At 48.8% G+C, this 15,928-nt stretch overlaps 1 protein-coding gene across 2 annotated transcripts in view; it reads right to left on the reverse strand.

Moving 5' to 3' along the window:
- The window catches only part of GRIK3 (glutamate ionotropic receptor kainate type subunit 3), a 125,839-nt gene that overhangs the window by 48,898 nt on the left and 61,013 nt on the right, over positions 1-15,928 (reverse strand). For both annotated transcript variants that reach the window (XM_085559977.1, XM_021554851.4), the window contains exons 2-4: positions 5,672-5,848; positions 4,603-4,860; positions 3,144-3,325 (exon numbers count right to left, since the gene is read on the reverse strand). In XM_085559977.1, coding sequence (XP_085416103.1) covers positions 3,144-3,325; positions 4,603-4,860; positions 5,672-5,848 — 617 coding nt within the window. The remainder of the gene's footprint in view (positions 1-3,143; positions 3,326-4,602; positions 4,861-5,671; positions 5,849-15,928) is intronic.

Genomic DNA, 15,928 nt, shown 5'->3' on the forward strand with positions numbered 1-15,928 from the left:
CAAGGATGGGGAATGGGAACATCCCCTGTCCCTCAGCTTTTTGGGATCAGGGTCCTGAGGGTTCTTGGCCAGCACAGCTTGAGATTCCCTGCCAGCCCCTACATGCAGGATGGCTCCTGCAGATTGCTGGGATTTGCATAACTGAGCACTGGAGAGAACAGGCTGTCCTGGAAGCTCTTTCAGAGGACAAGTATGGGCTGCAGGGGCCTTGGCTGGATGACCATGTCCAGACCCTTCACAACATGGGGGGAGCACATTGCAGTCTATGAGAAAGGTCACCTTGAAGCTGGTGGCTGGTGGCAGGAAGATTCCTGTGGGTTTGGCTGGGATGCTGACTGTGTGAGCATGTTTTCTGGAGAAAACACATGCAAGAGCACTTTAAAATCCCCACTGATGGGAAAGTGACTTCGAGTCCCCCCAGGAAATGTTTGCTTTCCTTAGTTTTTTGCTAAAATTACTAGGGCGGAATTTACCTCTGAGGGAGGACGTGACAGTCTGAAAAGAAGTGAGATGTCAAAAAAACAAGGGAAAATGAAAGGATCTGGATTGCAAGCCTAGATATTGTGACTCTAAAGTGTGATTTCACCCCAGGTTGCCTGCTCTGGAAGTAGCTTTTAGAAAGTCTGGGGCTGTCCCTGCTGCCATTCACCATCCTGTCCCCCAGTCCCTGCAGGGTCAGTGGGTCCAGGGGCTGCAGTGTAGCTCTCTCCCTCCTGCACACCCTGGTTCAAAGAGCTGAAGGAGACAATGGCACCTCAATATGGGAAGCATCAGCTAGTGATGGGTGCCAATCTGGACAAATAATGAGATCCCAGTTTATGTTCTACAGCTGGATCATTCTGGGCATAGCTGAGGAGCCCAGACCTGCTGTCAGGAGGAAGCTCCAGCTTCCCAGCACTGGCAGCCTGGGGCAGGATACATCTGGGTTTGTGGGGAAATGAATAAATGATCATCCTGGTGGATAAGCCACAGGCAGTGGCTGGGATGAGAGCAGGAGCTCTGTCAGAGCTGACAGGCACAGCTGTGCCCTGCGGAGCACAGCGACTGCTCGGGACAGCCTGGGGACACCTGGAGTGACAACAAGGGACCAAAACTGAGGAAGGCCGGAGAATCTGGGGTAGAATGGGAAAGCCTCACAAGCAGGAATCACTCTCTGATAGGTTTCTACAATGATTTGTTTTCCAAGAGGGCAAAATAATGGATGGTTTGATGTCTGGTCACTCCAAGGGACCCAGGGGGAAGCAGTAGGTGACAGTCATCTGTACAGTTGTTCTGGCTCATGTGGTGTTACTCATGGATTACTAATCCTTGGCTTTTTTTACTACTCCAGCTTAAAAAAACTGCCCACATGATCAGTGCTGTGCTGTGGGAGCATGAGACCTTGAATCTCTGGGGAGCAAGATCCCGACTGGCACGCTGGCACTGCTCAGTCAGAGCTGCTCAGCCAGCACAGGCTCTAGGTGCTCAAACCTCCTGTGTTTTCTGAGGATGTGCAGTGAAATTCAATGTCAAGCAGTGGAAATTTTAGCGTAAGTCTTGTGAGAACCTTGTTGCCATCCATGGGGGTGACAGCAGGGCCAAGAGACTCCAAGGACTCAGTCTATCTGCATGTCTGCAGAGCTGACTGGTGTAGCGGCCAAAATGTTACAAAAGGCACATAATAGCAATAAAATATGAATATTACTGATTCTGGAATAAACAAAATGCTGGGCCTTCCTCCCTGGGGTTTTGGGGTTTTTTTTGCAGCCCATTATTTGTTCTGTGCATTGTTTTTCTGCTGCTGCAAAGGAAGCAGACTCCCCTCCTCCAGGAGATGGCTTTGCCTAGCTTGTACTTTCAGTGGAAAAGAGCTGTTTCACAAATGAAAGTGGCACCTCTAGGCATGCATTTCTTGCTACAGGTAGAAGAGTGAGGTAAATATGAGGTTTCTGGACCTCCTAGTCTTCAGCAGATGTGGGTGACCTGCAGGTTGTGGTGCACTGCTCTGAACCTGCCTGATGTTACACACCAGAGTGGCCAGGCATGCAGAGAGCAGCCAGGCTGTGGTTTGGGTTTGTGCAGCTTCCCAGACTCTGAAAATACATCAGTATTTCTCTGAGTAAAAATACCCTGTCTTTTACTGCTAAGCTGAAATCCATGGCTTCAGGTCCTGACAAAACTCTGACACACACACACAGACCCAGCCAGAAGGACTTAGAGACTTGTCTCCCCTAGTCCCCCCTCTCCTCCATCTTCCTCACTCTGCACCAGCGGTGATGAGCTGAGCAGATGGCACAATAAACTATAATAAACTGCATAATAAGTGAGCAGCACCAAACACAACCAGCACAGGAAAATAACTGGCAGGAGACAATGAGCACCTTCTATTGCTTCCCATAATAATCCCTCCCAGGCTTTCCAGGTTCTCTGAGTACTTCCCTTCATTTTGCATCAGGCAGGCTGCAGGAGAAGGCTCTTGCCTTGTGCTTGCTTCCTCATCCCTTCAGGGATTTATTTAATCTGTGTGGTGGTGTTGTACTGGGCTGATAGGAGCAACACTTCCACCAGCTGGTTTTTAGCATGTCTGTGAGAGCCTTTTCCTCTGCCTCATATTGAGCCTGAAACCCAAAGGCACTCGGGAATGAGGAGCTGGGGTGAGCAGTAAGAATTCCAGTGGAGCAAGAAAGGAGGGAGCCCAAATGAATGGAAAATCACTGACATCTGGCTTAAAGTCCAAGAATTGCAGACACTGCTGGGGAAGGGACAGAGGATACAGTCCCTCCTGGCTGGGAGAGGCAGCTTGAATGAAGGGAAAAGTGGGAAGAGGGAAGAAGGCTGGGGCTGGGCAGCTGCAGAGCCACAGAATTATCCAGCACCAGCCTGGGCCTGGCGCTGCATTCACCAGCATTCCCTTCTCCTTCTGTAACGTTTGTTTGTTCTCACCCGCAGCCACTTTTTGGTACTTCCAGCTTCTCAGTGAAAATGCCATTTTCTGTAGAAATCCAGCAGCGTCCTTGAAAGATGGACAAGCTGTACCTTTTAGTGTGGTTGTGGATTGCGACCCAAAGAAAAGCTGCACCTCAGGGCAGGGCCACTCTTCATCACAGCCACCCACCCGTGGGCTGCCTGGCAGCCACTTTGCTTTCCTGCTGGCCCCTGCTCACCTGCTTGAGGATCTGAGCTGCCATCAGGTGGCTGCAGTCGAAGATGATGCGGAATTCCCGGCCCCGCTTCATCTCCTTGAGCAGCGGCCGGGCGTCGTCGGTGTCCAGCGGGAGCTGGCGGATCTTCAGGCGGATGTTGTAGCGGGACGGGGCCATGATGAGCTCCTGCAGCCGTATCAGGCCTTCAAAGTCACACAGAGACAAACCCACAGCGTTACAGGGCTGCCCTCCCCGTGGGCACGGCGGCTCAGTGCCTCCCCTGCTCTCTGCAGAATGAAACCAGGACCTCCCTCCCTCCTTCCCTCCATCCGTCCCTCCTTCAAATGGCCACTGCCAAAGGGATCAAAGCCACACCTCAACCATTAACTGGAGGAGCTGTTCTAGGACAGAATGGCTTTTCCTGGTTGTTCCCTGCCACCACTGCAGCCAGCAGAGCTGGATGGGCTCCCTGCACTGGGAGAACAGCAGGTTGGTCCTAACCTCAGACACCTCTGGGATCACAAAAAATTTTCTTAAGCAGATGTGCCCTTGAGAAAGGACAGGATGTGATAATCAGCTGCACAACAAATTAAAATCTGCATATTTACTGTGCACAGCAGCCAAAGGAAAAAATGAATATACACTTGGATTTATGAGTCGCGTAGATCGTAACGGTCACTTAATCACAACTCGTAACTTCCTACTACCCTCAGAATCCATTTCTGTTTCCTGCACAAGGCAAAGAGCCATGGTGGATGCAGCTGAGCAGGAATTGTTGGAATCTGATGTTGCGAGGAGAATTTCAGCAGATGCCTATTGCAAGGGGGAAGAGAGAAGCGTGTCTCTCTGCACAGAAGAAACACATTAGAATATGCCACAAAGGGAACATACTGTGACCCACATTTGCAAAACAGGAATGTCAAACTGTGTTCTCATCAGCCCTCCCCTAAAGAAACCATTTGGTTTAGTGAAATTAGGTTGGACAGGCTATCCAATGTGGCTTTTGTTTTTTGGAGGGGGTCTATATCTAGAGCTGTGCAGTGCTTTGCTTTGTTTAGCCATCAACAGCTTTTCTTACATGAAGAACTTTGCCAGCTCTGTGTTACAGAAGTATCTAGAAAACAAAAAAACTTATGAGAACTGCTTTTGGTTTCAGCTGGGAACTGCTCCCTTCATGGCAGCTGTACAGGGGTTTTTCTGTTGCAGAGGGGCACCACAGTGCCAAAAGAACCAGGCTGAGATGGTCACCCCATGTCAATGAACCCCCCCATGACCCAGTGCCAGCTCATGGCCCCACTTGCTGAGAGCTTTGTGAATGAAATGCTTAGAAAGCTCCCAGGACCTCCCACAGCACGGTCTGGGAACCCATCACTGCACGGGGCATCATTTGGTTCTCTAGAGGGTTCATTGGAGAGGCTCCCAAAGACACCCAGGACAGAAAATCTCCAGGATTCCTCCTCTGAGCCCCTCCTTCACCCACCTGTGCTGTCGTCGTACACCACGGTGGCTGACCTCCATTTCAGGTACTGCACCAGGTCCAGGATGGCGTGGCTCAGGGAAGCATAGTCAGGATACAGGTTGACATAGAAAGTGTCCTTGTTATCCAAAGGGTGATGCTTCCATCGCAGCTGTATGTGGGGGACTTCCAGGGCGTTGCAGATAGACTGGACAGCGTTGGTGCAGGAGCCTTGGGAAGGTCCAAATATTGCAACGACCCCCAGAGCCAACTGGTCACAGGCTGGAGGGGGAAGGGAGAAATGTCAGCAAAGCCTGGGGGGATAAGCATGGGACAACCATGGGACAACCAGACACTTGTGGGCACTGATATTGGGTAATTTCAGCAGTGATTGGGCACAGTGAGAGAGGAGGATTTATGCCAGGTGGGTATAGACCAGTGGGTAGAGGCACAGAGGAGTGCCAAGGTCCTCTGAGGGAGCATCCTTCACAAAACCATCTGAAAAGGGACTGAGTAGAGGCACAGAGGAGTGCCAAGCTCCTCTGAGGGAGCGTCCTCTACAAAACCATCTGAAAAGGGACAGGGGGTCACTGGGCTGGCTGGAGCAGATAGCTCCCTCCTGCTGATGTCCCTCCGATAGCTGCCAGCTCAGGCAGCAGGTTTCCTTTCTCCCCAGCCAGAATCAAACAGCACGAGCCCTCAGGTCACCAGCTCGCAGCCTTTGCTGTGCAGTCCCTCCCCTTCAGCAATTCAAGTGTGCTGCTGTTATCCAGTAATCAAAAGTGACTGTTATTAAGAGAACAGAACATCCACACGATGGATGTGAACACTGCCAGGGATGCAGCGACACAAACACAGGCACGGCCTCCAGACCTTTGCTCAGGATTAGAGCAAACCCTGAAAGGAGTTTTCTGAGGTTTCAGAGGGAAAAAAGGTAGTTGTTAAAATGCCTCTAGAAGGTCAGCTCCAGCAGGAGCTCTCATCCAGATCACTGGTGAGACCAGGACGGAACAAGCTGCTGGTCTGGAAATCAGATCTTTCTTATGCTGAATAAATGGCCACAAAGCTGCTCAGAAGTTTGCTCTGCTCTTACCTTTCTTAGTTGCTTCAAAGCTGTCGTGGAAGTGTATCCTCTGGATGTCATAGGTGAGGGTTGTGTTGGGCAGCAGAGTTCTGTTCCTGTTAATGATGTTGGCGGAGAATCGGAAGGCTTGTTCCTCGGCACTCATCACCTGCGTGTTGGGGCCATCTGCGTACTCAAAGATTCCTCCTGCAAGACAAAATAAAAAAAAATCCACCTTTGAGCCACAGCTTGTTTCCCAAATTTAAGCAGCAAGGATGAGAAAACTCTTGGAATGTTTGCAGGTGGAGCTGGGTTTGCTTGAGGACCTGTCCTGCACTGAAATGAAGACGTGAAAACTTGGGTTTTTCTTATATTGTGGTCTATAAGAATGTTCAGGGTGGCAGCTTTGTGGGGCAGTAACAGGTGGTTTAAAGTCTTGGAATATTTTTATGAGTCAGATAAGTGGCTTCCCATAAAACTTTAGGACCAGACCATGGGAAGTGGACAGGCTTATTGCCCATGTGCTCTGGAGGACTTACTGGGTACAAAACTGGCACTGCCCTCCTCTCGAAATCCTCCTGCCTCATCACCCATCCTGTCTTTGCATGAGAGACAGGCAGGGCAGTGCTGCTGCTGACTATTTTCAGTGCCATTTTCAGTCCCCTTCTCCTTTTTTTTATTGTTCCTCATGTTTAGTTATCCAAGTTTTCAATTCAGACCAGCAGACACTTCTGGATTTGCCTACCCTCCAGCTCCTCTGCTCAGTAATGCACATCTCAGATGCAGCTTTCCTGTGTTCAAAAGTTGTTAATGCCATTACACCTCCCCAAGGGCAACAAGCTCATGTCACAGCATCGCTGGGTTTCTTGGCTCTGTGTGTGAGTCTTGTCCTCAGTTCCCACTGACAGCCACTCTAATTGGAGTGACTTGGTGCAGGCATGGCTTATGTAATGATGTGTCCTTGTCTTCAACATGCAGGAGCCACCCTGAGCCCCTCACAGAACCACAGAAAGACACAGACCTTGCTCCATCTTATTCAAAAGTAAACCAAAATAATTAATGGATGAGCGAAACAAGCAAATACAATTGGTAACAGATGGTCTCAGGGTTCATTAGCAGAAGGAAAAACCTTCCTCTTCAATTTAAGATACTCCTCAAACATTTTCTTGTAGACAACAGATGTCTGCTCAGCCCTGCTGGCTTTCAGGCAATGCCATGAATCTTCCTCCAGCAGCCAGAGCACATTTTCTATAGTTTTGTGGCAGTTTGGTGTCAGCCAGGAGTTCCAGTCTGGCCAGAGCCAAGCTGACAGCTTTGCTGGTGGCCATGCTCTGGGTGTCCTCTGGGGAATGTGGCCACGGACTGGGTGAAGCACAGGAGATGTTCTCAGCAAGGAAGCAGAAGGACTTCCAAAAAGCCTCTGACTTTCTACTCGCCTTTATCGTGACAAGTCCCTTTCCTCCTCCTCCTCTGCAGTTTTGTGCATCCATGTCCCCAGTTGTGAAGGAGTGTGGGAATGAATTTACATTCATAGACGTGAAAAAGGTTTGAGCTGTTTCCTGCATGTCTCTGCTCAAAAAAACCCACTGAACTGAGTGCTAATTTTGGTAATAGGCAGAAGAATAAAGAAAAAAGAGGCTGAATGCTCATTCTGGAGTGTCTTTTCAGTCTCACGTGATTTTCAGCCAGTCACTCATGGGCAGGTTTTCAATCCAGAATGCTGAGCAGCGTAGGCAGGAGTGTAGCAGAATTGTCCACGTGCCTCATTCTCACTGGATTATGCCAAAACATTTGGGTTTTGACTGGTGGAGAGAAAATTATTCATCCACATCAAAATTTGCATATGCTGGCAGCTCAATTTAAGTTTCTTAGGGCAGAAGAAAGTTCATCTGCAATATTAAATCACACACAATAAACAAAACTAAAGTGAGTGTGACATTCACCCCATCTCTCTGTTCAAAGCTTCACTGTCCAGACTGTTTAGCCAGGGATTTTTTTGCTTTCTAGCATCGTCCTGAAGTGATAACTGGTAAATGTTACATTGATTATCCACTAGCTGGCATTAGGCTTTGTCCCAGCCCAGCACTTTCAAAGTTGCGTTGGAGCATGTCTTATTATGAGAGAATACCAAAGGGCTGGGAATGTGGATTACTGGGGTTTGATCCTAAATAAATTCCTGTCCCAGACATCCAGCTGGATATAATAGGCTTTTTGTCAGGAAAGAATTTTCTGTGCAGTCACCCAGTACCTTGAGCTCAGGGCCAGGCTGTGAGAGAGCTGGCGGGCAGCAGGGATGTGTTTCTGTGTATTCCCATTGCTGGGAACACACCAGGAATACTCTGGGACACTGGGAACCTCCCTGAGGTGCAGAGGGCAGCCACAGCATGCCCCAGCGTGGTGTTTGCTCAGAAACTGGGGAGACTGGGAGTACCTGATGTCAGATCTGTGCAGGGCACACCCCGCTGGATCCACACATCCCTCTTGGCTGCACGCCGCTCCTTCAGAGACGTTCATTCCCATCATTATTTAAAGAGCCTAATAACTGGCTTGAAACAGCTGATTAATGCATAATCTTCATCATGATTACACAGCATAACTGGCATTAATTTGCAAAGCCAGCTAATTATGAAAATAATTGTTGCAGCTCTTCCATTTGAGCAAAATGGAGATGCTCAGCTCGTGTTGAGAGCACGAGGGATGTGACATCAGCCCCCCCGGGCTGGGGGTCCCCAGGGGTCCCCTGCAAGCCTCAGCAGGAGAGATGAAGGAGCAGGGCTGGGCAATCTGCTGCTGAGGGCTGGACAGCTGCACTGCCAGCGATCCCACATGGGCCTTGGGCAGAAACCTCACCCAGCTTCACTCGCAGAGATGAGAGTCAGTGGGTGTGAAAAGCTCCCAACAAAAGTCTCCACTTTTATACACCACATATCGACAAATCCCACCTGAGAGAGTAGAACTGAAGCTCCATTAGTGTTGCTGCCCCTCAATAAACCTCTGCCCTATTTTGGAAGCTAGTTCCCACGTCTTGGAGATCACTGGATGCTCTGTGGTGCTCGTGGCCTTTCCCACTCTCCTGTCTGTGCAGGTCTCAGCTTCTCATTCCTTCTTCCTTCCCCTCCCATGGCTTGGCAGAGAGGTAAAAGATGGCAGTGACAAGTTCTGTCATGCTTTGTGACATCCTCCTGAGGTTTGTGAGAGGATTTGCTGCCTGATTTATGTGTTCTGTTCCTTGACCAGTCAATAGAGCCCGAGGACTCCCCACTGCAGCACCAGGTACTCTCCAACAAGCACTGGAGTTTATCAATTCAGGTTGACTTTGCTTGCATAGGTATTTTTCCCCGGAAACCTTCTTTTTATGCCATGTTTGGGGGGCCTTTGGTGCAGTGGGATCTGGGACGGGGAGTCAGCTTTGTAGGAGATGCCTCACACAAGCTGTTGACAAAGACTTCCAACCCTTATCACTTATTTTACATATTTTTTGATTAAGTCATCCATTATTATATCTGACTTCTTGGATTTTAAAATCAATCCCAGGCAGGTTAAATAATTATTCAGTTGTCTTTTACTCTTAAAGCAGACTAATTGCTCTCTGGAGAATGTCAGCCAGCGTATGGGAAAACACACTAATTACAATCAGCTTCATGTCTGACTGTTTTATGTTATTTTATTTGATGACCTCGCCATCGCTGCTAAGGTGAGGAGTTTTCAAAATCTGAAATGAGGTCCCAGAGCAAATGCCTGACACTCCCTTTGGGTCTAGACCAGAGGAGCAGTAGTGGGGCTGGGCAGGCAGAAGGGGAAGTTTGGCTGAAAACCACAGAAGCTCTCACTTGGAGCAGCAGAACTTGAGCCTTTCTTCAGGGTAAAACCTGGATCCCACAGAACACTTAAAATCCCATTGATGGCACTCAGAGCAGGCCCAGGTCTGTCTGCGTCCAGCAGAACTGCACTGCATTCTTCAGTCCCCAGGGATGGTGCTGGAAAACCTTGGAAATGGTCAATATGCCTGGACAATGTGCTGGGAAGCCTCTTCCACTGCTCCAGTGATCTCGGGACATGGCTGCATGGGCTCAGTGCCAGCACAGTTATTTTTATCTTTGACAAGAGCTAAGTAAAGAAAGTCAAAGTATTTTAGGATTTTATTTCTCCCCTCTTTTGCTCTTTACCAAAACAAACAGCTTTCATTCTCAGAAAGAAAATTCCAGCAGCCCTCAGTGTGTGGTGCGATCACTTATCTTCTACTCCTTATAAATGACGGAGTTATTTAGCTTTGAAGAACAAACTATTTCTGATAACACTTTTCTCTCCCCCGCTGACAGTGTTGTTCACACATTTAGACAGCTCTGACAGCCTCTTTCCATGTGACATCCGGGAAGAAATACCTGGTTTGAGGCAGCTCTTAGCGAGGATGGAGCCAGAGGAGCTCCTCAGGGACACAGGAGCTCCTGTTCCCTCTCACATCCCTTCCATGCCCAGAGCTGTGTTTTTTTTGTGTTTTTTTTTTCTTCTCTGAGGTTATAAAATGATTTGCTGTTGCCTTCTGAGGCATGGGATTTGCCCTCTGCTGAGGACAAATCACTCTGGTTTGGGACCAGTATTAGCAAATGGGCCGATGAGGACAGGTACACAGAATTTAGTGCCTTTTCCTGCAGGATGCTGCTCCAGGTCCCCGAGGCAGAGAATGGAGAATCTATAGAGAGTCTTCCTCACAGAGCTGCCTCCCAGGGAAGGCTTGGAGAACCTGACACTGCTGCTTGGCTGACAAATCCAGGGGGGAGAATCTCACTGTCATGGCCCAGGTCCCCGGAGAGCTGCTGTTTATACAGAAGCATTATATAGAGAAATGAGATAACACTGCTGGGAAGTGAAAGAAAGTTCCCTGGAGCACGAGGCTGTGGCTGGGAATGGGACTTCAGCTCCCAGAGCCTGCCCATCCTGGGGGGCTGTGACAGTCTCAGGTGCAATAACAAGGATGCAAAGAGAGCAGGGAAATCCAGAAGGCAATAAATATCAGCAAAATAAAAAAAGGAAAGCAATGACAGATTTATTCACATGAAATCTCTCCTTACACCTTCTCCCAAGGAGCTGCTACAGTGAAATGCTCCATAGTGAGCTCCAAGGAGCTGGTCCTGTGCTCAGCCTGGCACGGAGCAGAGCCCCCAGGTCTGGTGTTGATTCCAGCTGGTCCCTAAACAGAAACAACCCCACCCTATAAACTGATGAGTGAGGAAAGCAGTGCCAGGAGCACTGGGGCCTTGTCGGTCTCAGATTCAGTCAAAGAGAGAAACTGAAAGTTTCTAACCAGGCAGAAGCCTGGGAATCTGTTGGAAAAAATGTAAATAAGGGTTTTTGTCTCTCTTGTTGTTCACATTGTTTATAGTTAAGTTCTACCACTGTGCATCATGCACTGTGCACCAGTGGGTTGCGTTGTTTTCACTTCAGGACTAATAGAGTTGGTCTGCACGAAGCTCTGTATAAAGAGTGATGTATTTTGAAATAAATCAGAGTTTTACTCTTGCCTTCTGAGTGGAGTAATCTCATTCCTGCCCTGCCTCAACAGCATCAGGGCTCCCACCCTTCCAGAACCCTTACGACTCCTTGCAGCCAGAGAGGTGCAGTGGATCCCTGCCCCAGCCCATGTGTCAGGGGCAGCATCCCGGGCTGTGCCCTGCAGCAGGACCACGGAGCTGCTCCACGCCAAGGCAGCGAGCACAACTTGCAAACGGATTGAAACAAACCTTCTGGGAAGGAGCTGAAAATAATTCCCGTGCTCTGTCAGTGGGTTCTGGGTTTTGACAGAGCGGCAGGATCCGAGTCCCTGTCCCCTTCAACTGCTGCTGATCATGCACTGGCCCTGTCACTTCAGCGTGGCACTGCTTAATGTGATGCAGCACAGCCACGGATCCAAAGCAATTTCAGGCTTCATCAGCACGCATCATGCCAGAGAGCCCCTGCGCAGGGCTTGGCGGCTCGGGGCTGAGCTGGCCCTGCCCACGGGAGCTCCTCGCTCTGGATGCTGATTGCTAAAAACCCAGGAGCAGGATGTGCCTGGAACACGGGGAGAGGATTGACCTCAGAGCCGGTGTGTCTGGGTCGCTTACGCTCGCGCGCTGCCTGCCTTCGCCGTGCATCTCTTTTGTGTAAATTAAAAAGGCACCAGCCTGTCCCTGAGCTGCTCCCACCCTGGCAGCTTCCCCAGCTCTCAGGTCCAAGGCATTTCCAGCTGCTTTTGCTGAGGACCCCAGTTTCATGGGGCTGATGAAGCCCGTGATGTACCTGCCCACCCAGGAGTTTTCCCTGTGTCCACGATACCCTATGGAGAAATGGAGCCAAGTAGAGGCTGAGCTTGGGTCTGGGTGTTCCTGAGCTCCCTGGCACACCTGACTGGATTTGCTGCCAGATATCCTCAGGAAGAGGCAGGACATGGAGCTTAAATCCCCCGTGAGCTCAGAGGAGAGACAGGCACAACGGGATGGCCGATCCCCACAGTGGCCAGGAGCTCGCTGTCCCCAAACACCCTTAAATGTGACCAGGAATGTTTTTATATCAGCTGCTGTGACCCTGCATCATGCAGCCAAACATGAGAGGCAGCAGTCCTGCTGTCACCTCCCTGCCACAGCCCTCCACTCTGGTCACTCTGGGTGTGTCCCTGGGAGGAGCTGATGGACAGAGATGCATTCCCAGTGCCTCTGATTCCACAGAAGGAGGCAGAGACAGGTACTTGCTGAGTAATGCCAGGAAAATGAATTCAGCCAGAAAATCAGATATGCAAAATGTGAGTGTGTCCCACAAGGAGGGATTTCCCGCCTGCCAGGACAGAAATCCCATCACAGCAGGTTGATCCATTCCCAGGAGACGGTGTCTCCTTCTTTTCTCATTTTTGTATTGAATATGCAAAATCCTATTTCATTTGCTCTGAATTAGGCACTTCATGTCACAGGGGGTGACATTCTTCTATGTATAAGCTGCTTAACAGATGAGCAGTCAAGTGGCAAAGCAATACATTATTAATGCTTCTGGTTAAATTAACTGATTAAAACCGCTGGAGCTAAAACGTATGTATCAGCACTTTACTCACACTAAATGAGGAATTAATGGAACATGGCAGGTTGTGTTTTTAATGAACAGTAGATAGGGAAGGTCTGGAAAGGTTTGTCACTGCTCCTAGGGATGACCTGTTGCATCCTCGGCTGGGCGCTGCTGGTCCCCACGGGCTGGGGCACAGCCAGGACACAACAGAAAAACCAGAACAGGCTGTGGCTCCTGGAAACAAACTTCTCCTCATTGCAAACCCTCCTCGTTTGGCCTAATTGGCAGCGTTTCCTCTGCCATGCTTTGAACAAGCTGTTCTGGTGTTGCACGTTTGACATCTGAGGAGGAGCGTTTACCGCAGCGGCGGAGCGTAACCCCGACCAAGGGAGCGGATCAAAGCGCTAATCTGAGATCAAAAGCCGTCAGTGGTGCTACAGCAGAAATAAATTAAGTTAGCAACAGATTCCTTAATGATATTTAAATTTCTAATTTGCATAACACATGATTAAAATGAAATGGGCTTTTTAAATTATTTTTTTTTAAAGCAGGCTCAATTAATTGAGGAAAAAAAAAAAAAGAAAGAAAGCAGCATCGTAATCTCAGAGGAACAGATTCCCATCAAGATAAAGGCAAGGAAAATGCCACGAAACTTTTAATTTACCCAATATTCAACTCACAGGAAATGCAAATCTCCCAAAGTGGAGTTGCAGCCTGAGACTCCCCTAGGGGCTGATCTCCCAGTGACACCCAGTCCCACCATTGCCCTCGACACTGGCTGGGAAGGGCTCCCACGGGCTTTAAGTCATTATTTCTCTGCAAAAGGAAGATCTGGCAGCTTTGAGCTACTTGTGCTTGTCTTTTTCCCACTGTGGGACACCTCACCAGGTATCTGGGATTATTTACCAGTTCAGATTGGTGTGTGAGCTGCCCAGAATTAAACCATGGTGTCAATTCCAGCCTCCGCTCTCTGCCACCCCACTGCCTGGGAGGGGCAGCTGGACTGGACTGTGCCACCAGTCCTCCCATGCCCATCCCTGCCCCCCTCCCCAAAACCTCACTGAAACAGCCTAAACTCAGCAGATGTGTCCTGGGAATCACCAATGGGCTGGATAAATCAGGCACACTGAAATGTCACTTTTATGGCAGTGCTTTGAGCTGAGAGCACGTGTTGTGCTGTAATATATGGGGGGGGGAAAGGGGGTTGAAAGCTTCAAATTGTTGTAGATGTGTAATACAGGGTTGGGGTGGCATGGCTGGAAGTGAATTTTCTGTGGGGTTTTATTGCCCTGTGGAGGGGTCTGGGGTGTCCATCGGGGTGAGGTACAGAGCAGGGAGTGAGGCCACACTGAAACATAAATCCCACGTCATGCCAGGGTTGAGCAGGCTTCCAACAAAGCCTGCAGGGTGATAAAATACTCTGGATTTCTCTTTACTGTGTGCTGGAGAGTTGAGGGTTGGCCCCGTGTCCCCCTGGACACACTCTCCCAATTTGGGGAGCAGGGCTTCCACTGGGCAGGAGAATGTTCAGTGAATTTGTGAAAATTCACTGTAAACTGAATACAGGAAACCAAACCCGCTTCCTTTAGGGGAAAAAATTGTCCTTCCAGGTAAACTGGATTTTGCAAATTTTGAGTTCTGCACTGGGAGACCCCATTGGCCACACGCAGACCTGCCAAGCTAAATTAAAATGCCAATTATTGCATGTTAATTAAACTCTTCTCCAATATTCATTGCTAACACACAGCTAATAAATGTTAATATCCACCTGGTATGTAGCATATATTAGACTTAAGAAATCTACATTAAATCCTGTTTTCCATTCACAGTGTAGCCAAACAGCAACAGTCAACTTGTTTCTCACTCTTGCATTGAGGCTTCCAAAAATTGGGGCCTTGACTGAGACAAGGCATTGAATGGCAAATGCAGTTCTGCAAATATTATGACACATTGTTTGTCATCTGCCCTAAATATTTAACAGTTCCATTTTACAAGATTTTTTTGCCACATGCTGAGTGTTTGCTCCTGATAGATGCTAAATTTGACTGATGGAATGGATTCCATTCAGGAGCTGACAGTCCCAAAACCTTGTGAGGATCTTTGCTGTTGGCATCTTCTGTTTAAAAGAAAGCAGAGAAAGGGGGAAAGAAACCATAGAGTGCCCTAGGAAAATTGTTTCTGCTTAATCCCCTCTCCTCTCCTCAGAAAATCCTTTTTGTAGGAAGAGATCAAAGGTCTGTAATAGATTTCAACAGGTCTCCAGGAAGTGTGGGATGCAGAGGGAGTGTGGAGCTCTGCAGGACTGACCTGCCCCTGCTGCTGGTGCTTGGGGCAGCCAAAGGTGTAATTGGGAGATTCAGAGACCAATGTTGCCTTTTCCTATTCCTATTTTAATGTTTTAGTGTTGTTAAGCAGAGGGAAAAACCAGGCTTTGCCAGGATGTGGCACTTGCTGGGCATGGGAGGTGGGGGCAGCTCAGGGGCCCACACTGGGACCTGTGAGAATAAAAGCTTACAATTTTTTTCAAATTCCTCCCCAATCTGTCTTGACTGAAATCTTTTATGGTGGGAAAGGTCTGCCTGGGGAGGGCATTTTTGAAACCTACAATTTTTAATATATTTTATGAATGGTTATTTTACCTCCCTTTGTTTTAACACTTCCCCCCATTTCTTAATTTTCAATTCTGAATGCCCAGGGTAATTACAGCTGAAAGACTGGCTGGCTTAAAAGCAGCACTTTATTCCAGGGAATGAAAGAAAAAAAAATAAAAAAGGGAGTGACAAAAGGCTCTGCTCTGAAAAATGCTTTCATTATTTTCCTGTCATCTGTTCTGTTGGTTTACAAACAGCCACACACAGAACAGGGGATGCGAAGGGACGTGCTGGACCTGCCCGGCAGCACGGCTCCAGAGGAATTCCACATTCCCTAAATGATCAAAACCAGCTTTTAAAGACCTGTTCTGTCTCACAGAGGAGCAGCTGCCCGTGGGGCTGTGCTGGTCTGTGGCCTGAGCACGTCGCTGTCCTGGGCTTGGGGAGGGTGCCCAGGGGTCCCTGGCACCGTGGTGGGTGCCCTGCCTGCTCCCAGCCTGCCCTGGCCGTGGGTTTATGTCACCACAGGCCCCCAGCTGGGGAATAATCAGCATTGACTCCATGATTGCAGAAGGCTGATCAATTGCTTTATTATATCAACTATAGTATAGAGGATATAATGAAGCAATATATCTATAAAAATATAATATATTTTAATTTTTATATA

This window comes from Lonchura striata, chromosome 23 (assembly GCF_050655825.1).
Source record: "Lonchura striata isolate lonStrDom1 chromosome 23, ASM5065582v1, whole genome shotgun sequence".
Taxonomy (NCBI): Eukaryota; Metazoa; Chordata; class Aves; order Passeriformes; family Estrildidae; genus Lonchura; species Lonchura striata.